This window comes from Carlito syrichta, unplaced genomic scaffold (assembly GCF_000164805.1).
Source record: "Carlito syrichta isolate Samal-C Ts95f unplaced genomic scaffold, Tarsius_syrichta-2.0.1 Scaffold305648, whole genome shotgun sequence".
NCBI lineage: Eukaryota > Metazoa > Chordata > Mammalia > Primates > Tarsiidae > Carlito > Carlito syrichta.
In genome coordinates, this window is record NW_007249744.1 from 223,726 (window position 1) to 250,242 (window position 26,517).

Genomic DNA, 26,517 nt, shown 5'->3' on the forward strand with positions numbered 1-26,517 from the left:
GTGCTATAAAGCTTTTTAGAAAACGAGGATCCCTGTCCTACCCCTCCTCAAACCTGATTTCTGCTTCCAAGAGACATTCACTTTCAATAGTCAGCTTTCAAAAGTTGCTTCCCTGCCAGTTTCTTCTGTTTCTAAATAATAAGCTTTTACTGCTATTTACAGTATTTATCGATTTTTAAATCACTTTTTATTTTTTGAAATCTATAATACTTACATGAAGCATACTATATGATTATATTTCCTTCTAAAACATTTCATTTCTCTAGGATTACTAATTCATGTTTTCCTTTGTTTTTTCTTGGGCTATGTCTTTCTTATCTACACTTTTTTTTTTTGAGTTGGAGTCTCACTCAGTCGCCCAGACTGGAGTGCAGTGGCCGCTCCTGGCCACCACAGCCTCAACCTGCTGGGCTCCGGCGATCCTTTCACCTCAGCCTTCGAAGTAGCTGGAACTACAGGCGCATGCTACCACGCCCAGCTAATTTTTTTGATTTTTATTGTAGAGATGAGGTCTTGCCAAGTTGCCCAGGCGGGTCTCGAACCCACGGGCTCAGGCAATTCACTCACCTCGGCCTCCCAAGGCGCGGGATTATAGGCTGAGCCACCGAGCCCGGCCTTATCTACACTTTTCAATCGAGATATTTATTTTTGGGATCTGTTTCATAACTGTTAATCCTGGGGCAGATCATCGTCATTCTCATCATTTTCTTCTCCGTGGAATGCTGAATTCCCTGTCTTCCCCTTTCTGAAAGGGGCCTTCATTTAAGGGAGTGCATCATCCTTTAGTAATTTCATGAGAAAGAATGCAATGAGAGGTAAAAATGTTGAGATTTTGTATATCTGAACATGTCTTTATCTCACTCTCATGTTTAATTAAGGTTGGCTGGGTATGGAGTTACAGATTTGAAATAATTTTCTCTCATTTTCTTGAAGTCATTACTCCTGACTTGTCCCCTGGTTTCTACTGTTGCAGTTGAGAGATCTGGAGCTGTTCTGATTTTTCAGCCCTTTATTGCACAGTCTCCTCTGGGAAGTTTGGGGATCTTATTGTCCCTAGGGTTCTGAGATATCAAAATAATAAGTCTTGAGTAGGTCTCTTTTTATGTATTGTGCTGGCTACTCTATGAGATCTTCCTACCTGTATTCTCATGTCTTTTTAGTTCAGGAAATTTGTCATGTGTTAGTTCTTTGATAATTTTCTTCCCTCTATTTTCTCTGCTCTTTTTATAATTCCTGTTAATAAGGTATTATACCTCTTGGATTGATACGCTGGCTTTTTATCTTTTCTCCTCTGTTCTGTGTTCTAGCTCTTAGTTTTTTGTTCTGGTTTCTCTTTGCTTTCTTCAGTTTTTATCATCTAACCTTTTATTTACCTTTTTCCTGATATTTTGGAGAGCTTTTTCTTCTCAGAATGTACTGATTTTTAAAAAATAATAAGAACCTGGTTTATGGCTGTTACACTTTCTCTTACTTTTTAAACACATTATGTTTTTTGTAATTTAAAAAAATCCTTGATTGCTTTCTGTTTCCTCTTTTTAGAGGTTCTTCAAATGCCTGGCTATTCTTAGCCATTCATTTATATTCTGGGGAGAAAAAGAGTTGCTTAAAAAAGAAAGATTTGAAGCTTTGTTACAGTATGAGCAAGGCTTGTTGACCTGTGTGGTTTTCTCTGTGGAATGACAAGGCAGCCAGTCAGCATCTATAGGTCTTTTTTCTATATTAAGTTTTTCCAGAGAAAAATCGTGTGATTTCCTGTCTAGATGTGTAAACTTGACTGCCAGCATCCCAAAAGCCAAGTGGAGAGAATGGGGTGATAGGATTGTGGGAATTGAGGATGTGGTTTCATTATTCAGTGTATTCTTCCTGTTTTTAGTATACCTCATGCTTCTTTTGTTGGAGATGGTAGCCTGGTTAAATTGGGTTGAGTTAGGGACCTTATTCCTTACAAACTTTGAGCTAATGCTCCATTTTCTAGCTCCACCTTTACCCCTCCATGTCAAGGCACCTGTGCCTTCTCAGTTTCTATGCCATAAAGTGACTGACTTGCTAGTGACTCCTCCACCATACTTAATACTCTGCTTCCTTTCAGTTCACTGAAGTACTCTTATTCTTTGTCTATCCTGTTTCCAACTTCCATCCTTCATGTCCTCATGAGTTTGTCTTGCTAGTTTAATCCCCTTTTTTGTGTGAAAGGACCAGATGTATAAATACAAGTATATGTTCAATAGTCTACCATATTTAATCAGATGACAGTATTTTGTATTAATTTACTTTGACAAATATATAAATGACTTTCAGTCATGATTAATAAGGATTTTATCAGGATCATAGTATTCTTAGATAACTCATGTTAGCCTCTACCTTCCTCACATCTCCCTCAAAACACTAAATTTTATCACTGCCTTATTCCCAAAATTACAACAGTATCTGGCAAAAAGGAAGTACTCATAGACTATAGTAAAATATATATTTAATGTGAAATATATACATATTTTAGATTAGAACATTCTAATTTACTTATACGAGAAGCTTGTCCTTTCCTCTTAGTACCCCTACCCCATTCCACCGCCGCCACGGTCTTTTTTTCTCTCCTTCCCTTTCTCCATTATTATTAGCATCACTCTAAACCTCAAGTTCAGAGTAGAAGATTTACTTCCCCTAAATAGTTTAGACATGATGACATTTTAAAATGCAAAAGCCCTAGCGGGGCATAACGTTTAAGACCCCGAAACACAAAATTGTTTAAATAGTCAAATTTGAGCGCTCACAACAATCCATTCATCATCATCTTGCCCAAGCTGATTGCCCATGCTTCCCAGCTTTTCTCTGAATTTTACAGTATTATGTGGGTTTTTTTGTTTATTTGTTGCTTTTTGGTGTATATGTGACAATCTGCTAGTGTTTTTATTTCAATTTTTAATAGTATTAACATATCTCAGTGTAATTTTTATGTGTAAACTTTTAAGCATTCTATAGCAATAATTGGTAACCAGTTAAATCTTGCCCAGCTATTCCTAGATCCTTTTATTAATCCAAGTCTACTTTATAGAAACTAAAAGTTAGCAAAATCACAGTTAGCTCCATCCCTGAGAGGTTGGTAAACAGTGGGCCTGCCTTTTAAAATGCTTAATAGAGAGTGACTATTTAGTCTACCACTTATCAGATTTGATCCCAAAATAAAATCTGTAATGTTATAATTGGAACAAATACACCAAATACAATAAATCAGTCTCTTTCTTAATCTCTCACTGTACGTATGCATGTATACACACACACACACACACACACACACACACACACCTTTTTTGGTTAAAATAACATGGGGCACTTTAGGTAATAGTCACTAAAAGTATATTTTTGTTTATTTATTTTTGAGTTAGGGTCTCACTCTGTCACCCAGGCTGGAGTGCAGTGACACAGTTATGACTCACTGCTGCCTCAACCTCCTGAGCTCAGGCAGTCCTTTAGCCTCAACTTCCCAGGTAGCTGAGGTTGCAATGTGCGCCACCATGCCTGAGTAATTTTTTGTTTTTTGTAGAGAAGAGAGCACGCTGTGTTACCCTGTCTGGTCTCAAACTCCTGGCTCAAGCAGTCCTCCCTCCTTGGTCTCCCAAAGTGCTGGGATTATGGGCATGAGCCACTGTGCCTGGCAGTTTTTTAAAAATACTAGCTACCATCTCAAACAATTTTAAAAGTGTTTCAAATTAATTATATCTCTAACGGATATAGAGATGGAATGTTTCATTTAAAGCCAAAGGCATAAGAATAAGAAGTTTTCTATATTGCTCCAGATGCTTTGCCACTGTTCCATCAGGGGCTACAGATTTCACCATCTCCTTTGTATGTTTCAGAATCCAAACAATTGACCAATCTTAAATAAATCTCATTCTGCAGATTTCCTTGTATTATACTCACTATGTCAGTGTCCTTACATTTTTTTTAACTTTCTCTTTCCTTGATCCTGTTTTTTAAATTTTGCATCCTTCTTTAAGCTTAGAGTATTAGTTTTATATTTTGAATTTAATTTTTCAAGACACTTGCATATCTGTTTTATTCTCACAAGTCACTCAGTAAGATAGGAAGGAAAAGGCTATCATTCCATTATACTCAGAATAAAAGACAATTTACTGGCTCTAGTGACACATGCTCAATTAGCATAGCCCAGTGATGTACGGATTTTACAGATGCTTTAAAAGTTAGGCTTGTTGGCTCTTTAAGCTGATGTTCTACTATATCCACAAGATCCTTTTCTGTTATATTTATCTAGCTTTTATTCTCTTGTTCTTAGTATATTCAATAACAAATTAAAATTGCACTTACTTGCCTTCTTTTATTTAATTTGACAGAGGATGTTTCAGTTTGTCAAGGTTACTTTGAGTCTAGTTTTATCTTCTTAGGTTTTAGCAGATGCATTCAATTTTGGTTCTGTTTAATGAGCATGCCCTCAATCCTATCATGTAAGATAAGGCCAAATATATTTCATTAGAGATTCATTTTGGCCCATGTGTTTGGACAAGTATGATATTATAACAAAATAATGTGACGTCCTCATGAAACAGTAGCTCTTCTCCATGTGTCATACTACTCTGAAAATTGCTGAAAACAAGAACACTCCTGTATAAAAAAAGGACCTTTGCTCCCCTTCCTTTTCTTCATGTGAGACTTGTGAATCTGTTCATTTCTGCACAGTCCCCTTGGCTTCTGTCCAACTTTGACCATGTTTAGTTGCCTTAGTATAATAGTGTATGTGAATCACAATGACTTCTGACATTAATGATATTACAGAGGAAATAACTTTAAACAGGCGTGGGTATGACTTGTGTTTGAGACACTGAGGAATGGGAAGGGCTGTAATGTTGTGGCAGAAGATGGGGATCTGGTGGCTGTGGATTCCTTGAGGCCCTACGGCCTAGTTTTGTCCTACTGGTAGAAGAACTGGCCTTTGCTTGCTTCCTTCTCACACCCACCACCTATGTGGAAGGTGCCCCTCCCAAATACATCTTTGCCAAACCCCTTGGGAAGTTTATTATTATTATTTTTTTAGCCTGACAGTGTATGTTAAAGAATTGGTTTTAGGTTAATTTTTTAAAAATGTTTAAATCCATATATTAAAAGGTTATATTTAAGATTTATTTTTAATTCAAGTTTAAACAATGGATAATTACTTCCTCCCATCCAGCAGGCCAACTTCCTTCTTAATTTATTTTAAATTGGGACAAAAACATGATTTGAAAAATGTAAAAATATTAATAGATTGATTACATTATGAAAATAAAACTGCATGTTAAAACATCAAAAACACCTCCTGGGTAGTGAGACATGGTCTCGCTATGTTGCCCAGGCTGGTCTCAAACTCCTGGGCTCAAGCAGTCCTCCCGCCTCATCCTGCCAAAGTGCTGGGATCACAGATGTAAGGCACTGCACCCTGTTTTCAGTTTTTGAATTTATTGCGTATATTGCCTTATGGAATAAATCATGACAAAATGAAGGACTAATTTTACTACATTCTATTTTATTTATTTAATTTTATTTTAGAGGTGGGAGGATGGGGGGGAATAGTAAAACTTGATTTTAAAGTAAAACTTATAAGGACTGTTCTTTGAAAATACTAAAGGACCATAAACAAGAGTATTGATAAACAAGTCACAATAAACAAGTTGCTGTATATTAATTATTCATCTCTGAGTTGTTAAAAGCTAACATTGGATAGTGTGTAAAAGTAGGCATTCATTTCAATTCAACAGATATCTGAGTTTCTACTAGAAAACCAGTAGAAATCTAAAGTTAAAGTGCCGTGAGGGAACTTCCTAAGTGAGTCAGCATCAGCCCTAGGTGCTGTAGCTGGTCTGTGTTGAGAAAATCACTGTGGCAAGACTCCTGAACTTTCCTATAGAAAGTTTGTGTCATTTGTACAGAAAGTAGTGCCTTACCTCATGCAGGTCCTCCACAAATGCTTTGACTTTTCCAGGAGATACAGCTTCCTTTATCCATTACAATTAGAAAAATGGAGCTTCCTCCCTCTCACCCCAATCTAAGGTCAATTTTTATAGGACCCTGAAGGCATGCAACTGCAGACCAATTTCTTCCCATTTTCCTTCCCATTATTGGAAAGAAATATGATAAGAGAAAATTAAGTCAGTTTGATATTTGCCCCCAAAGATTCTTCTCACCTTTCTGGCGTTTGCCGTTCTGTTCATCAGCAACGTAGTGGGAGCCCCGGAGTCACGCTGCTTCAATATGAATTCCAGCACTTGCCCTTACTGAGCTGGGTAACTTGCTTAAGTCACTTAACTTTTGTGCTTCACTATACTCATCTGCAATATGTGAAAAGAACCTTCTGTAGAGAGGGTTGTTAGAAGCCCTAAATGAGTTACTCTTTCAAAAGTGCTTAGAGAAATGTTTGGCACATTTTAACAATTGAGATGTTTAAAGAAAATGCTTACTATGGGCTGGTGTCTGCCTTCAGATGGTGTCCTCATGTGTTATCTTAGTAAAGACAGGCTCCTGTTAGCTAACTTGCACAGTAAGCTTTAGCTTGTGTTGTAGTTCCGTCCTAGTGCAGTTAGTGGATCTTCCCAGGAGTGTTCAAAACTTACTTTCTTCAGAAGGAATGTTGGCCTGCATATGAAATAAACATTTTCTCCTCATTTTTACTCTTGTTGGAAACTCAAGTTTGTGGTGGGAGAGGGTGTGAGGTATTTCAGGTGCAGTATTAATTTATGTCTTATGAAATAACATCAACAAAAAGAAGGGAATAAAATCTGCCTTGCACATTAAGTAAAAACAATATTCTTTTGAATTGGTAAATCTTTGATAGTGAATCTACCTGGTAATAAAGCTGGGGTTTTTGGTTTTTTTTTTGAGTAAACTTGTTTTTGACAGGCCAGCACTATATAGGAGACCCAAAATAATTAAGAATTCTGAGTTTGGATATGCACAGAATTATTCAGGGCAAATACTTTCCTACAAGCACCTCACTTCACCCCCAAAAGAGTTAATGTGCAGAGACTATGTGAATTCCAGAGGACTCTGTTGTATTAGAGGGATTTAACCTTTAATATAAGGGTAGTACGGAACCTCTAGCAATTTCTAAACATGTAAATCGCTTGTACAGGCTTGTGTTTTCTAAAAAAAAAACTCAGGAAAGAAGTTTGGAGAGTGGGAAGTAAGCAGTTCAGTCAAGAGGCTGTGGGATTAATTTGTACAAGAAATAATAAGGACTGAATATCTGGTGGAAAAGAGAATTGGAAGGAGTGAACAGATTTGAGAAATGTTTGGGTATTCAAAGTTGATAGAATTTAAACACTGGTCTGATGTGGCAGATACACGAAAGCGAGGAGGAGGAAAAGGTCAAGAATGAAACTAAGGTTCCTAGCTCAGCAAGCAAGTTGGTGAGTGGTGGGGTCAAGACACCAATAGTAGCAGGGATTAAGGAAGAAAAGGAAGGAAGAAATTTAGGTTTGTATTACATGTGTAGTAGACAGAAGGAAATGGGTATGAAAGCAGTTCAGACTAATACACATGTTTATTTAGATCAGGCAGCTAATACAGTTTTTTAAAATTAGGACTAGTTGATTTTATTATGCTTTTCAAATAAATATAAAACTGATAAAGTTTTAAATCCAAGTTGAAAGAAAGTGAAGACAAAAATAGGAAATCACATAAGGAAATCTGTGTCATGTTTAAAAAACAATTCTGTGATTTTTTTTCACAAAACCATGAAAAGATATCAAAGAAATTAAGCTATTACTATCATTATTGCCTAAAATACAGTTGGGGGGGAACAGGAGAAGTAATTTGCTTTTATTTATTAATTTTTTTGAGTTGGAGTCTCACTCTGTCACCCAGACATGCTCCTAGCCACCGCAGCCTCAACCTGCTGGGCTCCGGCGATCCTTCCGCCTCAACCTTCCAATAGCCGGAACTATAGGCGCATGCTACCACGCCCAGCTAATTTTTTATTTATTGTAGAGACAAGGTCTCACCAAGTTGCTGGGGTGGGTCTCGAACCTGCTGGCTCAGGCAATCCACTTGCCTCAGCCTCCCAAAGTACTGGGATTACAGGCTGAGCCACCGAGCCCAGCCTGTTTTATGCTTTTAATAATTTTCCCAAGATACTGACAACATGTGTGTAATATTACACTGAGAAAGAACTGATAGAAAATATTTTTTATGGGCCTCAAAAAACCTCTTTGTTATGTACAGTAGCACCCTATTTTCTCAGAGTTTCAAAATTCAGCTTAAGACCTTTGTGCACTGAATTGAGGCTAGGCAAAACACATATACTTTACTCTGCAGTGAGATTGGCTATGAAGTGGAGATTGTTGCTCTACTCACAGGATATGGCAGAAAATGTGAGAAATGGCAGAAGAAAAGACAGACTGGCCACAGGGTCTAGATGAGACACCTGGCACAGTCAGTGGGGGTTGAGGTTCATATTTGTGAGTTGTGAAAAAAAATGAAATACCTTTAGTAAAAGAATTACATCTTATGTACATAAAGATAAACAACAATATTATTCATATTGTAAGATGAATGGAGCTGTTAGTAAAAGAAAGTCTGTCATAGTCCTGATAACACAACACATTTGCCACTTTTCTAGATTTTCCCCATATGCTTATTATTGTATTAGATATAATAATAGTGTAATACAGTCAGCCCTCAATATTCATAGATTCTGCATTCTTAGATTCAACCAGCCATGGATCAAAAATATTCAGGGAAATAAATTCTGTTTGTACTGAATAAACGTACCAACTTTTTCTCCTTGTCATTTTTCCCTAAGATATAACAACTCTTTGCATAGCGTTTACGTTGTACCAGGTATTATAAGTAATCTATATGTGGTTTAAAGTATACAGATACTATGCAGATACTATGTATATGCAGATACTATGCTATTTTATATCAGGGACTGAGCATCTGTGGAGTTTGGTATCTGGGGAGCTCATAGAACCAATCCTCTACGGATACCAAGGACAACTGTATGACTACTGGCATGTTTTGAGTGCTTTCTAAGCACTGTGTATGGGTTAATCACATTTAACCCATGTGGTGGGTCTCATATGCTCTAGATGAGGAAACTTGAGCCAGGGAGGAACTTGCCCAGTATTTAAACCCAGCAAGTCTCCATCGTTACACTGTAGGTATAGGTCTGTATGTTACTTTTTGACCTTAATTTTGTAATTTTAATTTTCATATTAATCTGTGATCTTTTTTGTTTGTTTTAATTTAATGTGGGTGTAATTTTCCAAGTATCACACTTTCATTGAGGCTGTTTCTAGTTAATTTACTACTTTTTATGCAGCGGTAAACATTTTTATTCATGGATCCTTATTTAGAAAAAATTCTCTGACTATTGAACATTGTTAGGATTTTTGAAAGGCATTGTCTTGTGGTTTGACCAAAAAAGGGTCATACCAAACTGTGATCATCCCTTAGGGCGTGTAAGCCCACATTTTACTACCACTTCTTTTTAAATTTTTAGTTTCTTCTAATTTTATTTCTCTTATTAGGATATTAATATTCCATGTTAATTTTGTGTTTTATGCCCATTAATTATTAATTTGGAATTTTATTATTTCGCCTCAATTTGTTGTTTTCCCTCTGCATATTTTTTCTAGCATGAATAACTTTTCTGGAAAATTCATATGTATAGAATTCCTTTCTTCAAGATTGCCCCTAAATGAGGCATTAATAGTGCTCTTAAAGTTTTTCATCTACAAATTGGACGATGGCAGAGGACTGTTAAGGATAAAACTAACTTTGTTGGAGATGAGATAGCCTCCCTGGTTGGCACTAAACTATTCCTGGAGACTTTTGAGTTGATGTGGTTTTAAAGGAAATAGATACTAAAGGCTGGCGTCAGCCTTAGAATGGTAACTGCACATGTTGGGTTAGTAAAATGTGTTCCTGTCCCTAAACTTAGTAGGTAGAAATCAAATTGAAGAGAAATATTCAGCTCTGTATGACCCTGTCCCAGTAAACCACGTACAGTGGAGTGATTTTGGCTACATGCACTTAAGAGCTTACACTTAATTTGAAAGTGTTGGTAGCATACTGCTGTTGGTTAATGTATCTTATGAAAATAGAATTGAAGAACTGCCATACAAGTGAATGGGGACAAGACCAGAGACAACAAAATAACAAATTTCCAACCCAAATCAAGTGGGACCTGGCTGCAATGACACTGTTCAACCTTGAAGGCGTTTTATCTCTCTTACATATTTCACTCAGCAGCTAGTTGAAGAGTTTCTGGTAAAATGCATGTTCACCTATCAAGTCTTGGGCCTCTTCATTGTAGTTAGCTCCTTGGAAGTGCCAGGTGGTTCCAGACTTTGAAAACTGTGTGAAGTTTAAGTCTTGGTTTGACATATGTCAGACGAAGGCTTCTGGTTTGCGTCAGAGTTCTAGTTTTCACATATAAAAACTGCTTAAAATTGGTTTGCTAGGATAATGCTGTAGTTAATTAGGATAAGCGATAGGACAGTTGCCAAATGATTCTCTGCTTGTTTCTAGGTAGCGTTCCTTATTGAAGGAATAAAAATATGCTAATGCTTTGGAAGGGCAGTCCCCTCAAAATGAAATGTATTTGTTTGCTTGTGCAAGACTTTATACCTCCCTTCTCATCAGAAGGCAGTCCTAGGCATTTTAATCCACTATTTATGGAAAACACATTGATTTTAAAACCAGTTCACCTGTCATTTGGTTTCCCAGTTAGCAAGAACTGCTCCAGCACTTCCATTTTACCTGTTAGCACTCACCTTTGAAATCCCTAAGTCACTCCAATAATGGCAGGTCACATCTCACATTTCTGGCCTGGGCAGGCCTCTGAAGCCTTACTAACTCGCCCTTCCCCTTGCCCAAGGTAGGTGCAGCTTTTTGGTGCTTACACAGACCCCACTGAATCCTGAGACAGTGGCCTCACAGCACTTACACAAGTGCTCGTCTAAGATAAGATAGAACTATTCTTAGTGCGACTACCTGCTTATCTGATTGTCTTCCTCATCAGATTAGCTCCCCAAGGACTGAGTTGATCCCAGAACCCACCCTAGTGTCTGGCATGGGGATGTTCAATACAAAGTAAACCCGTGACTGGCAGACTCTTTTAAAGAGATACATAAGGAAAAATGTAATGTCCAGGAGGAGGAGGTAGGCCTTTGGATGCCATTTAAAGTATGTATTTTTAAAAATGTGTAATGTTGGAAATAAGTTGTGAAAGTGCTGATTGGAATTTTAATCTAGATATAAAAAAATTAAAGAGATGTTAAAGTATGTTTCGGTAATAAGACTGTGAGGGACATCTTTTTCTATATACTATTTTATAGTTTCAGAGAAAAAGTGAATGGTTGAGAGGTAGATGACCAATGGTATTCTTATTTCTTTGTCCTTTGTGGTTCGTTGTGAATGCCAAGTACAAATTTGATTTGCCTTTAATACAGACGGTTTTGTTGTTCATATGTTTTAGTGTATGCCTCTTGTGATAAAAATGTAAGTTGCTGCTGGGTGAATGTAGTATCAGTTTTTAAGACAGGAACTCTTGAAGGAAGACCTGGTTTGGTGGGGAAAATTCAGGAGTGGTATTTTGTTCCTATTAAGTCTAAGATGCCTCCTAGACAGACATCCAAGTATGATCATTTCAGAATGAAGGAATTTCTAATGGATAGTTTCTTGCAGCTGTAGCTTATATTGGATGAACAATTGTATAAGTTCTGTGAAGTCATGGTCTCTGGATGCTGTGGGGTCTATGTAAGCACCAAGAAGCTGCACCTAACTCGAGCAAGGAGAAGAGTCAGTCAGTAAGGGCTCAGAGGCCTGCCCTGCCCTGCCCAGAGTGGTGAGGTACTCAGATCTGCCACTACTGTAGTACTTGGAGGATTTAAAGGGTAAATGGCAGGAGAAATAGGCACTTGTCAAACTCCACACCTTCCTGCTTTCCAAGCCTGTTCACCGTGCCCTCTGAAACTCACAGTCCACCGAGTGGACTCTCTTAGTTCTCTGCTCTGAACAGCCTCTTTGCTTGGCTCTCTCAGTGGCACCATCATCCTCCCCTGCACCCTCCCAGGTAGAAGCAGAGTCCTTTTCCTTCTTACTGTAGGCCAGGTACTCTGCAAGAGAGTACCTGCTTCATCACTATGATACATCAGGACAATGTCATAAGTTAAGCATCCACTATAGAGACAGAGGAACATCATGCAAAGCAGCCATGGTTTGCCGTGGTTGTTGTTAGTTTGTTTCATTTTGTTTTGTTTTGTTTTTATAAACTACTGGTGCTTTAACTTCACTTCCTGACTGGATGAGGCTTTTAGCAGTGCTACAGGAGCCTTTTGTTGTTAAAGCAAATCATCTCCCAGCAATGGAATCTCGCTGATTGCTGACCCTACATTCGATTCTCCCAGACCCACTTCTTCCTGTCCCTTCTTCTGAGGGGCGGGGGGAGAGTTTCATATAAGATGCATGCCAACAAAATCTTGTTGCTCAGCTCTAGAAGACTTTATGTGCAAGACCTTCCAAATTAACTCTAGGGAACCCCAGGAAATGGTCCAGCTACATACAAACGCTTCTTCCCCATGGGCCCTCAAGGAGCTCTGAGACCACTAGTAAACACAGATTTTTGCTTTTAGATCCTTAATTTGACTTGGGAACTTTGATATCCCTTAGTCATTGATACGTTTTCAGACAATTTTAGTAATTTGGCTAGTCCCATCCTCTGCTTGTTATTTCTTTCTAATCTCACTCATGAAGGAAAACCCATGGTGATGGATCCACTTTTCATCACATGACCACCACACACTCACTAGGCTGCCCAGAGATAAGAACCAGAAGGAGAGCACAAGAGGCTCTTACGTTTACCCAACAGGTACTCCTTGACAACACTAGAGGAAATTGTTAGCAAGGATTGTTTGTAGTAGTTGGCTTCTTAGAAAACTGTAGTGTCACTTAGCCTCTTGGCCCAATTTTTTAACCTATAAAAGGAGATTGATAACTGGACTACCTTGTCAGGTTGTAGGATATCTGTCCTAGCAGTCAACAGATACTTAAAAATTGGAGATGGGGGAAGAAACTTTGAAATTATTCGAGGTCGCTAAACATATTACTTCCAAATCTGTTTTCTTCATGAAGACTCTTGGAGTCTCCATTTTCCTCACTGTTGAAATGAGGATTATACTCTTCCTGAGCATCTTCCTACTCTGGCAGTAGTCTTCTAAAACAGAAATGAAGGAAAAAGTGAACATATTCCATGAAGATGAATTGAACTAATAGATCTCAGATTTTCTTGAGGATAAGAAGGAAGAAGAACACCTGAGATGTTGTCCCTGCAGTCTCTCCTAGGGTGGTGTCCTCAGTCTGCATTTTTAACACAAGCTTTGGGGGATGCTGGCACAGGTGACAGTAAGTTACACCTTGAGAAATGCTAAAATCAACTTCAAAAATGCAAGTCAGGTCTGGTACTGAAGTTTCCATTCTAGATGTGGACCAAATTTTTCCTTCCACCTCAAGGTTTCCAGGAAGAAAAGGCTCCAGGTTAAGCATGACCTATGTGAGTAGGAGTGACCTGAAATGTGCTTTGAGGGTGTGTCTCATGGTATCAGTGGCCACCATTGAAGCCTGGCTGGGGAGGGGGGGTGGATAGGGGAACCAGTGGCTTTATGGATCGTTCTATTGGCAGTAGCTTAAATATGCTAAGACATTATAGTTTTTAAAATTTTCTTTCTGTTGGAACTCTGACCTCCATCCTCCCCACCCCCAATAAAAATGCCTCCCTTGTCTCTCTTCAGGCTGCCTCTGCCCTTGAAAAACTTGCCACTTCCAGGAATAGGGTGGCCTTGCTTGACAAGTCTTGACCTGTTTGAGAAGATGGGCAGATGAGAGAGTTGGCGAGATAGCAGTGGATCTGGGCAGGGAGGAGAAACTTAAATACAAACGCAAGTAGGAAAAGAGGAATAAAAATAAGGCAAAAGACCTCCAGAGCCAAGTGTTTGGAACAGCTTTGGACGTTTCCGTTTCATTTTGATCTTCCCAGATTTGAAGTCTTGTTAAAGAAGTCTTATTGTGGCAGCAGGTTTGTCTTTTCTGCTGTTGAAACTGTAAACATTTCAGTATGAGTGCCTTGTGAATAAGCAGCTTCCAGTCATTCACTTTCTGGAAGCACAGACCCAACTCCTGGGTGGGATGAGCCATGGAGAGAAGCAGCTTATATACCAAGAGTCACTTCCCTGGAGGGTGACTTATAAAAGATGCCTTTTTAGATTCAGAAAGCACAAAATGTAATCATGTCTATTTATAAGCTAATCCACTATCTAAATAGGGTAAAATAAAAATAAGCTAGTATATGATCTTGTGCAACTTAAATTTCAGTGTTTTAAATTCTGTCTCTAAGCGTTTTTCTCTCTCTGCACTTAGAGAAAAAGCTCTTTTATTTCTTCATCACAGGGCAGCCGCAGGGCTCCTTCTCCTGCTGTGTTCTGTCTTTTCTCAGGTTCTCTGCTTTTATACAGAGGAAAAGTGCTAATTACTGGCTTAAACTTAGTTCTGGACTCTAGCACTCTGTACCCCTCCTTTCTAACTTCTTAAAGGGCACAAGTCCCCCTTTTTTTTTTAACATGGAAAAACACCTTGGGACAAAATATAATGTTTTCAACAAAGTTGCGGTTTTCTTCTTGGACTATAAAGGAAATTCTCCAATTAGTACTATTTTACTAGAATATTTAAGATTAAATGTAAACTGTGTTTCAGAAAAAGATCTGGTTGGCCCAAAGAAACATCATTAGTGATACCTGTGTTGACTTTTTTAGTATGAGACTATGTATTAATATTATAGGCTGGGCATGGTGGCTCATGCCTATAATCCCAGCACTTTGGGAGGTGGAGGTGAAAGGATTGCCTGAGCCCAGAGCAACATGGAGACCTCATCTCTACAATAAATCAAGAAAACTAGCTGGGCATGGTGGCGCACACATATAGTTTCAGCAACTTGAAAGGCTGAGACGGAAGGATCACCTGAGCCCAGCAGGTCTAGGCTGCAGTGGCCATGAGTGTGCCACTGCACTCCAGCTTGAGCAACAGAGTGAGACTTCAACTCAAAAAAAAAAATTAGGCAGTTTTCCTCAGCTTTGGGTGGTGGCCACTGCCGCGCTTCGGCTTCCAGTCCGCGGAGGGCGAGGCGGCGTGGACAGCGGCCTCGGCATCCCGCGCGCCCCGCCGCCTGCAGCTGCGCCCCCGCTCGCCGCGCCCCGAGCTCGCCGCCTCCCGTTCCAGCGCCCGGCGCCGCCGCCGCCGCGGCCCAGCGAGCGGCCCAGATGCAGGCCATCAAGTGTGTGGTGGTCGGAGACGGAGCTGTAGGTAAAACTTGTCTACTGATCAGTTATACAACCAATGCATTTCCTGGAGAGTATATTCCTACTGTCTTTGACAATTATTCTGCCAATGTTATGGTAGATGGAAAACCGGTGAATCTGGGCTTATGGGATACAGCTGGACAAGAAGATTATGACAGATTACGCCCCCTATCCTATCCGCAAACAGATGTATTCCTAATTTGTTTTTCCCTTGTGAGTCCTGCATCATTTGAAAATGTCTGTGCAAAGTGGTATCCCGAAGTGCGGCACCATTGTCCCAACACTCCCATCATCCTGGTGGGAACTAAACTTGATCTTAGGGATGATAAAGACACGATTGAGAAACTAAAGGAGAAGAAGCTGACCCCCATCACCTATCCACAGGGTTTAGCCATGGCTAAGGAGATTGGTGCTGTAAAATACCTGGAGTGCTCTGCTCTCACACAGCGAGGCCTCAAGACAGTGTTTGCCGAAGCTATCAGAGCAGTTCTCTGCCCACCTCCCGTGAAGAAGAGGAAGAGAAAATGCCTGTTGTTGTAAATGTCCGAGCCCCTTGTTCTTGATCATGTCCCTTGGAACCTTTGTACGCTTTGCTCAAAAAACAGTGGAGCCTTCGCACTCAATGCCAAGTTTTTGTTACAGATTAATTTTTCCATAAAACCATTTTGAACCAATCAGTAATTTCAAGGTTTTGTTTGTTCTAAATGTAAGAGTTCCGACTCAGTCTATTAAAATTTAGCCCTAAAAAAAAAAAAATTACAACAAACGGTATACATTTAGTGCAAGAGAAAAAAATGATTACACCAAGCCTTCTTGGGTAATGCTTTAATACTCTAGAATGAGGGACAAAGATTGGTTTTAACAGGTAGATGTATTTTATTCAGGAAATTGCTTTATATTGCTTTGTTTTGCTTCCCTAAATTTATTATTGCTGACCCTGAAGGTATAAACCCAGGAGAATTAGAGTTAGGGAATTATAGAACATTTAAAACCCACAGCAAGTGGTCAGTATCTGTGCCTGCCTCATCCACAGCTGAAGTCCATTCCATGTGTGATAAATATGAACTTTCTCCTTTGTGGGCATCTTGGTAGAAATAATTACTAGTTCCTGCCATATTCTCACATGTTCATAGAACATTATCATCAATAAAATGTATATACTAAAACAGGTAGTTGATTCTTCATGACCAAGCTCAAGCAACATTCCCTCATGAATGCTTTCCTGCCGGGCTTGGTGGCTCAGCCTGTAATTCCGCGCCTTTGGGAGGCTGAGGTGAGTGGATTGCCTGAGCCCGCGGGTTAGAGACCTGCCTGGGCAACTTGGCAAGACCTCATCTCTACAATAAATCAAAAACCAGCTGGGCGTGGTAGCGCGTGCCTGTAGTTCCAGCTACTTGGAAGGCTGAGGTGGATCGCCAGAGCCCAGCAGGTTGAGGCTGTGGTGGCCGGGAGCGGCCACTGCACTCCAGTCTGGGCGACAGAGTGAGATTCCAACTCAAAAAAAAAAAAAGAATGCTTTCCTGACCTCCATTACCTCTAAGCTCTCAAGTACTAGTTCCAGCACAGTTTTACTTTACAAATCCAGATAATTCTGTAAGTTACCTGAGGGTAGCCAATAAATATTGGCTCCCAGTTTCAGCTCCTGCACATAGGCATGCAATAAAAACTTGTTGAATGAATTTTTAAAAATTATTGCACGTCTGAAGTTGATGCCATCAATTCATAAGGAAACTCAGATATCAAAGGAAAGAATACTGAGAATAAAAGTTACTTGATCATATCATCCCTTATAACTTTTAGAGAAACCCACAAGCCAGAAGGAAAGACCAGACTGAGTAAGTTCTTAATAATTTTCATCCAGCCCATGTTTCCACTTTCTGGACATTGCAGTTTTATGCTGTAGAGTTAGGATTGAGACATTAATAAATCAAATCAAAAGTCCCAAAGAACAGCTCATTAGGAAGTCAAACTGCTTTCTTCATATTCAGTAGAGTAACTTGCATCTCATGATTCTATAAAGAAGCATCAACCTGGCATTTTTACTTTGCTAGCCAGTGGTTACCTTCACATTACAACAGAGGTACTTTCAACACACCTCATGCAAAAAATCTGGATTTTTAAAGCAGCAACAGCAAAAAAAAAAAAAAAAAAAAAAAGAGGGAGGAGTTATATGTGATAGAATCTTCTAGAAAAAAACCATCCTTCCCCAGCTGCATCTTAGACCTGTTAACTTTCATTATTTGCCTGCTGAATGATAAAATGAACAAGTCTATTATATAAAGCTATGTGTATTCTAAATATATGTATTCTTCATCAGCTCAAAGTTGTGGCTAATTTCTGGCATCCTTTGCTTGGCAGATGAAGTATAGAAAGACAAGCAAAGGACATTAATGAAGGAAAAAGTTCCTTTAATTACAAGCCTTCTAACCTGATTCAAAGCATCATAACTTTACTATATAAACTACAGACAAGCTGATCTTACTTATGGGCACAGAGACATAGGAAGGGGAATTAGGGAATAGACTTTTCTTATGGATCCAAAACAGAGGCCCAGGGATGTAGCTGGGAGATGCTGCTAAAATAACTGCTCTCGGATGTTTTGACCTTGGTCATGCTTTCTGTGCATTTTTCACCACTTATGTGGCCAGCCACCACTCAATCTCTACTCAGCTACAGAGACACTTAGAGGTTTATAATGTGACTTGAAAGCCTTTCCTGGCCAGGTGTGGTAGCTCTCACCTGTAATCCCAGCACTTGGGGAGATAGAGGTGAGAGGATGGCCTGAGTCCAAGGATTCGAGACCAGCCTGGGCAACTTGGCGAGACCTCAACTCTACATTAATTCCAAAAATTAGCCAGGCGAAGGTTGAGGCAGAAGGGTCGCCTGAGCCCAGCAGGTTGAGGCTGTGATGCCACTGCACTCCAGCAAATATGTCTTAGGGTCTGCAGCAGAACCACCTTTTGATTGAGAGTTTTATGGGAGGACAATGAGATCTAAATGGCTGATTTCATTTCAGATTATTTTTATATCTGAAAAATGATCACATTAAAGAAAGTTTGTGCAAATGTTTTCACCTGCTTGTCTTGGTGGGAAGCAGATGACTGTGTCCCAGAGAAAATGAGCTGTTAGACTATAGGTATGTTGTGAAAGCAGCACCATCTGCTGGGCCTCAGACCCATGTGGTATCAGAGGGTCCAGAATCAGCTGCAGTCCATTATTCTAGATGATTTTAACTTAGTGGGGAGAGGCTAGGAGACTATGGCTAGGAACACGTGGCAGGTGACTCTGGTGCAGGTAGCAAAAAAGTCTTTGTTGTTCAGTTATGTCCTCTACATAATACTCCAGGCAAAGCCTTTAGAGTGCAATAGGTGAGACCGTGGCACACTTTGTCTCATTCTTGTGTTCAGAATGCCTTTTTGGAGATAGTTTTTGATGTGTTAAGTGCAGCTTCTAAATCTCTGACCTTCCGAGGTTGGCTAGGAAACCTTGGTTGTACTAGGCTGTGGTGGAAGTTCCACTTCCGGCTACTGGTTTAATTTTCCTTCCAACATAAAATACTTTTGAAATTTAAAAATAGTTCTTACTAATTTGTATTGGTCAAGGGTAAAAGAATTGAGAGGGGAAATATAGTGAAAGTAATAGTAAATAGTAGCTAAGAGTTGAAGTACCGAGAGCTGACCAAGCACCTTTGGAGGGTAAGTACTGTTAAAATATCATGTAGCACTAGACTTACCAAAAAAGTCTGTGACAGCAGGTGTCCAGGCCCACCCAGGGTCTGCTTGCTTCAGGCAGTATTCTAAGAGAAAAAAAAAGTTTTTTTTTTTAAGTTTATCTTATTTTAATAGGCTCTATGTTTACATCTGATTTTGATATCAGTAATTGCCAAGAATATGACACTTAGAGATGCAGATATGGTTTATATATTTTTATAAGTGTTAATAATTATAAGGGGAGACCCCAAAAAAACCCCAGAATTTATTTACAAAAAGTTGTTTATTTATTCTTACATGTTTAAAACATTCATCTTCAAAGTACTGTCTGTTTGATGCAATACACATATTGAGATGCTTTTTCCACTGCTCAGAACAGTTTTTGAACTCATCAGTTGTGATGCCTTTTAGTGCTTTTGCTGTTATTTGTTTCACCTCTTCCACATCAGCAAAATGTTTCCTTTTGAGGACTTTTTTCACCTAGGGAAACAAGAAAAAGTCGTGCAGGGTGAGATCAGGTGAATAGGAAGTGTGGGACATGGGAGTCATCCCGTTTTTGGTCAAAACTGCTGAACACTCAGGGTCAGGTGCACTCATAAACCACTCATAATGAAATGGGAAAACGCATTGAAAGAATCTCAAAAAAAAAAAAAAAATCACTGAAGCTGAATGCAGCCTCTCGCAACAACACGGATGCCGATGGGTTCCTAGAACACTTATCTATTGGAAGAATCCTGTAGTAACAGGGGCCTGCCCTCCAAAAAATAATTCTGGGTGTTTTGGGGTCCCCTCATGTATATATAACTTTCTGGTTTATGAAACACACAGTTATTTTACACTGCAACTTTGCAAGGAAGACAGAGCAAATATTGTTATCCCCTTTTTTCAGATGATAAAATTGATGTGGCGACTTTTGGCTTTCACACGTGTGCTGGTACTCTTTCTTTCTCCACTAGCCCTGCGCTACATCATGTCTGTATAATATTCACACTAGACCAACCATGTTTTTTAAAAAGCAGGTCAGACCTGGAACTTTTGTCTTAAGTACACACAATTAGCCTTTAGCCAGTGAATGACTGGCTAATGTTTTATTAAGATGTGTATTTAATGTATTCAGTTTCTGAAATTGGTAATCTTGCTGGAGCAGCAGTGGAACTTAAGTGCAGCTTCTAAGTCTGCGCACGGTACCTTCAGTAGCTTTGAGTAAATGGACCTGAGAAGAACTGGGCATCTTTCTGGCCCTCTGAGGTTGACTGGGAAGCCTCAGTGGTACTAGGCTATAGCGCAGGTTCCAGAGGCTGGCACCAGAGGGCATCTTTTGAGTGTTTGTGAGAATGACAACCAGCAAAATGCTTCAACCAATCTTAAGAGCTTTAAGGAAGCTCTACGGAAGCAAGGACCAAAACATAACAGGGCTGTATGTGTATTGTTTTGGCCAACACCTTGAATTGCTCTTTTCAGATTGACAGGATGCAGAGTTGCATCAAAGAAAGTTGCTCTCAGGGCCTTAAAGGGTAGCTTTTTGTATGTTGGCCCCATCGCTGCCACATAGTTGGCATAGATACATAGGACGGCAGAGGCTTCTGTCCTAGATATAGGAGGCATAATTAAAAGGAAAAACCTCTCACTGGTGGCCAAAAATTAACACGTACTTTGTTCCACATTCTCCAAGCTCTACCAGCATTAGCTTTTTAACTCATATTGAAGAATAGCCTCATTAGTTGTCTCCAAGCTCTCAAATTTGTCAGACATTGCATCCATTCCATCATGTAGGCGTTTACAGTTCCTGGTGTATGCCAGGCCCTGGGGATGAAGGAATGAATCTCACAGTCGAGGGGAGGTAGACATACATGAATAAGTAAATACTGTGAGCATGAGCAAGTGTGTGTGCCATGCTGGGTAAAAGCCATCTGAGGAACAGTAGTGTCAAAGTGTGTGATCTGCAAGGCTTGGACAGAACCTGTAGTCATTGGTGTGCTAATAATACTTTGACCCAAATGCTCTGGCACTCTGAGGCTGCTCAGAGACTGCTCTGAGATGCTCATTAAACAGAGTGATTATTCAGGTCGCTGTTACATCTCATAGGAAAAGAGTCTTTCTGTGAATGAAAAGGCATGTAGAATTCTCCCTTGGAGCTTTCCTCAGATAAGGATTAAACGACTCTTAGTTGATTCAGCCCTTGCAATTTACCACCTCAAGTCAGCCAGCTCTGCTTCTGAAGACAGTGACAAGGGCTGGTAAAAGGTTCAGAGTGGGTGTCTGGCCACTTTCTGTTTAAGCATGCCCCAAAACTAATAATATGCTTTAAAATTTATTTCCCAAGTTTACAGTATCAAGAAATGCAAGGTTCTTGTCAGAGTTGCTTTAAAAATAAGTGTTTATTCCCTTCCATAATAAATGAAAAATCCACTAGTAAAAGATCATGAAGTTTGAAAAATGTATCTTAATTTAGAAACCATGTTTGATGTCCCCACTGTGTCTCATTTTGGGGAGAAGTATTGTTTGAACTTAGCTCTTCTAGGAATGAACATCATTAAGCTTATAGTAACAGTGTGGTCAAAAACAAAGGCTATTTAGCCGTGCAGTAACTGTTTCTTTTATTTGCAGTATAGGAGGATGATAGTGCAAATTCTTCAGGTAAAAAGTAAAACTCTAATTGGAAATGGTACTAGCCTGGGTATTGATTTTTAAATAGAAAGGGAGAATAGATACGAAGTTATTAGAGAGATAAGTTTTTATAGTCTGTCTTCGGCACCTAGTACCTAGAAAGTACTTTTCAAATGTTGAGTAGTTGAGTAAATGAAGGGGACTAGAAGGCATCATAGTATGTTATGAAGATGCTGAGCTTGGGGTTCAGAAAAAAAGAGCTTAAGTTCTAAGTTCTGTTACTAGGTATGTGATCTTCAGCAGATCCCTTTGCTTTAGCCTCTTCAGTGATCTTGTAATTCCAAAATTCGTCTAGTGAAATTATAGGTGTTTCTATGAGGGAGAAATTTGTTACATTGAAGAATGTTAAAGAAAAATGAACAGTCACTGAAGAGAGTCTCGGGAAATCCCCATGTATTAGTTTTCTATCATTGCTATAACTCATTACCACAAGCTTGTTCTCTCACAATTCTGTAGGTTAGAAGTCCAACACAGGAGTCTCACTGGGCTAGAACTGGGCTGTGTTCCGTTCTGAAGGCTCTAGGAAAGTGTTTCCTTGCCTTTTCCATCTTCTATAGCTGCCCACATTCCTTGGCCCCTTCTTCTATCTTTAAAGCCAGCAGCATTGCATCTCTCTGACCCTATTCCCCTCATCACACTTTCCTAAAGCTACGACTAACTCCCTCTGGGAGAGGTTATTTGCTTTTATGGACCCATGTGATTAGATTGGGCCCACTTGGATAATTTAGCATGCTCTTCCCATCTCGAGATCTTTGGCTTAATCCTGTCTACAAAGTTCTTTTTGCCATGTAAGGTCACAGGTTCTGGAGATTTGGATAAATGTTTTTGGGAGACTGTGATTCTGCTTACCACACACCATGATCTGTAGATTGCTCTGTAGGAGACAGAAATATAGTGGAGAAAGGATTATAGGGCTCTCAGGAAACCTGGAATCCTGACTCAGCCTGTCATTGTATATCTCTGAGTCTTCCCCCCCCCCAGAAAGTTATAGTGTTGAATTAGATTAGTGGTTCTGAAACTGCATTGTGCTTCAGAATAGCCTGGAGGACTTATTACAACACATTAAGGTAGGACCTACTAATTTACATGCCTAACAAGTTCCCAGGTGATGACAACTCTGCTGGTCCAGGGACCACACTTTGCATGCAAGCCACTGAACTAAATAAACTCTTTAAGGTTCTCCCATGTAGGGTCTTTCTCCATTGGATGCAACTTAGTAAATTAATTGTAGTGGAGTTTGCTTACCAAACTTACCAGGTTGTTGAGCTGAGGTAGGAAGGAGACTCGGACATTGTTCAAATCCAAGCCCCACATTGTCTCTTTCCTTCAAGTAACTTGGGTGTGACAAGGCCTGCTCTGTGGGTTGCTCTTCATAAGATGGGCTGTGTAGAATATCTAGTGTGTGTCTGGCACATGGGTGTCTTGGGTCACATTTACTTAACACTTTTGATCCAGCCACTGTTCTAAGCCTGGATTAATGCATTTAACCTTTACATTTCTATGAGGTGAGAGCTATTATTAGTCCCATATTTGCAGGTTGAGGAAACAAAGGTTAGGAATTTGGCCAAGAAGGCAAAGCTAGAGGTGGAGTCACTTACCAGGCAGGTATTTAGGTTCCAGATCCTACATATTTAACCCTTATACAACAATGCCTAAGTTTCTTGTAACTGGGCTAGAGGTGGCACAGTTCTGAGGTTGGATGATTTAATGTGTGACACAATTGTGGTGGGTCTGGGTCTCCATCCTGTCACTCTGCTGTCATCAGCAGATTGGCTTTGTCTTCGGGGCTATCCCCTCATGGTGATACAATGGCTGTCACATATACCACTATCCAGTCCTCTGAGAGGCTGAATGAAAGATGACCTCTTACTCCCTCTTGTCTCTTTTTAAGAGGGCAAAACTTTCACAGAGCCCCCTTTTCCTGCAGACTTTCCTACCAGAAATGCTTGTCATGCTTATCCTAAATGGCCACCACTGAGATTCACCCTCCAGGGTGTGGGGAAGGCCTGAAGCCCAAGCCCTTGGTTGAATGTTTGGGCTTCTTGAGTAAGAAAGGGGTAGCAGATATGGCTATGGGTTGACCACACTTCATTTTCTCAAGTTGATGTGAAACTTTCTTTTTTTTCTGAAGGTGCTCTATATCATTGACAGAATTAGATAAAGTCTAGGGTTACCAAAAATACTGTTAACTGCCCTTGGTTTACTCCAGTCCCAGTGATCTTTTCTCTCTTAGCAAGGATGTGAGGGCATATGGTAAACGTTTACTGATTACCAGCATCCAGAAGGATCCTGATCATCTCTGAGAAGGGCAAAGCTCTTAAAGGACTTAAAGGAGGACAAAGCTCTTGGAACTTCTCACCCCATTTGTCTCTGGAGGATGCCAGGGATTGTCAGCCTAAACCTCAGCTCTGGCCTACAACAAGTTACTTTCCCTCTGGTACTTCTGGCATTTCACCTGTAGGTTACAAGCATCTACCAGGGGGGTAATCTGGAGGACTGAATGAGTGAATTCATGTCAGCCACTACAACCATCTAGACATGTGGTGAGCACTTGGGCTTTGTTGTTGCTGGCGTTAGTGTAGTTTACCATCAGCATTGGCATTAGGGAGCTTGAGGGAGCTTAGACCTAAGTAATTGCTTAGGGAACACTTATTTTTCATAGAAGCAAGAAGAAATGTCTGTAGTTTCCATTAGCCTTACCTGGATATGCCTTGGCCACCTGAAGAGTCTGAATTCTTCTTCCTCAGTAGGGCCCCAGTGGTTGAGTTTTATAAATATGATAGTTGTTGATAGGATGCATTTCTTATGCTAAGGGGATGAGCACTCACAGCAACCACATCACAGGGTGACAGAGATGTACCCCATGATGGAGTATTACACAGCCGTAAAAAAGGACAGAATTGTGGACTTCACAATAAATTGGATGGAGTTGGAGACCATTGTACTTAGTGAGCTGTCACAGAAATAAAGAACTGAATACTGCATGTTCTCACTCATAAGTGGGACCTGAGCATTAATCACAGGAGTACAAGGGGGAGATTGGTAGTCATGCAACACTGCCGGGGGAGGGAGCACATAACACAAAGGGTACCTGGTCCTAAACCAGGGGAAGTGAGGACCAGTTGGAGGCCCAAACTTCACCTGCACATAGACTATTTATGTACCTAATCCTGACTTGTACCCCACATCTCTATAAGAAAATAAAGTTATAAAAAAAAAAGAAAACCTGACCATATATGGAGGAGCCATCTCAGTTACAGAATAATGTCTCACTTAGCCAGAAATTCATGGCAGGTTTTCTGGTGTGTTTAAAATAAGATTCATGTATAAAAATACCACTTGCACACAGGAACCCATATTTTCTGAAAAGGAAAATGTACTTGTATTGGGCATTTGGGGTAAGTAGATCAAAAATAAAAATAAAATCTTCTTACAAATATAAGAACTAGAAACCAAATCCCACTTTCAATTCTAAACGGTATATATATAACTCTACTACCTTACCCTCCCCTACCCCAGATTTTCACAGCAGAAGTAAACAGGGAAGATCTGCATGCAGCTCATGATAGCAGCGAAAATGACTGGCAGAGGATGTGAGTGGAAGGACAAGGGGGACACCAGAGGCAGGGCTGGTTACCTCTGGCTTGTCTACCACGTACAGTAGGGTTACTTATCTCGCCCTACTGTGGTGTTCTATTTGATTTGAGAACACTTGTGAGGCCTGGCCTAAAACATTATTGCTGGATCACTTCCCATGGTGTGGTCAGTGAGTGGCAGTTAGAAATTGACCAGCCCATCCTGCCACCACAGACTCCTCTAACCACAGAGACACGTGCTGAGGTCTAAACGATGGGGACCAGGGAAGACCTGAGAGAGAGGGGTGAGTCTGGGATACTGACATGCCTTTTTCATTTCTTTCAGAAATGTTCTCACTGCCAGGAGGCAGGCGCCACCTTGGGCTGCTACAACAAAGGCTGCTCCTTCCGATACCATTACCCGTGTGCCATTGACGCAGGTAAGATGGGACCACAGACCAAAGCTTCCAAAGGGTTGGGACATACAGTTTGATTCTCTCTCTTCTTTATAGTTTTTTGTTCGTTTGTTTCCTGATCTTGTTCTGTTTGTGTTATCCTCTTTGCATGCCTTTAGAATTTATAAAGGAGAGAAATTGGGTAATATTTTTCAATAAGTTTTATTCATCTAATTCACATGATTCACCTATTTAAGAATACATTTATTTTTTCCTTTATGCTCTCTTAGACTTGATCTTTTCTGTGTCTGTGGATTTGCCTTGTTAATATGGAATCATACAGTATGTGGCTTTTTTGTGACTTGCTTCTTTCACTTTGCTTAGTGTTTTTAAGGTTTATACATACTGGAGCATATATCAGTACATCATTCATTTTTTTATTGCCAAACAGTATTTTATTGTAAGGGATGTATTGTGTTTTATTTATCTGTTCATTGGTTGATGGACACTTAGGTTATTTGCACTCTTTGACTATTAAGAATAATGCTGCTATAGAATATTCACATACAAGTCTCTGTGTGGACATGTTTTCAGTTCTCTTGGAATGAAATTGCTGGATCCCATGGTGACTGTCTAACCTTTTGAGGAACTGCCAGACTGTCTTCTGAAGCAGATGCACCATTTTACATTCCCACCAGCAATGTATTAAGGATTCCAGTTTGTCCACATTCACTGACACTTATTATCTCTCTTTTTTTGAATTGTAGCCACCCCAGTAAGAAATGGTAGTATTTTATTGTGGTTTGATTTTTGTTTCCCCGTGGCTAATCAT

The 26,517-nt window shown here is 39.9% G+C and overlaps 2 protein-coding genes across 3 annotated transcripts in view; both read left to right on the forward strand.

Moving 5' to 3' along the window:
* TCF20 (transcription factor 20) overlaps window positions 1–26,517 on the forward strand; it is a 116,769-nt gene that overhangs the window by 72,874 nt on the left and 17,378 nt on the right. For both annotated transcript variants that reach the window (XM_008061983.1, XM_021714421.1), the window contains exon 3: window positions 25,637–25,730. In XM_008061983.1, the coding sequence (XP_008060174.1) occupies window positions 25,637–25,730 (94 nt within the window). The remainder of the gene's footprint in view (window positions 1–25,636; window positions 25,731–26,517) is intronic.
* On the forward strand, window positions 15,089–16,012 carry LOC103264336 (ras-related C3 botulinum toxin substrate 1). Its single transcript, XM_008061982.1, has one exon. It carries the CDS (start codon window positions 15,300–15,302, stop codon window positions 15,876–15,878), a length of 579 nt encoding a protein of 192 aa, XP_008060173.1. The 5' UTR covers window positions 15,089–15,299; the 3' UTR covers window positions 15,879–16,012.

Excerpts from the sequence above, each read along its gene's own strand:
- LOC103264336 (XM_008061982.1), top strand. The coding sequence starts at position 15,300 with ATGCAGGCCATCAAGTGTGTGGTGGTCGGAGACGGAGCTGTAGGTAAA.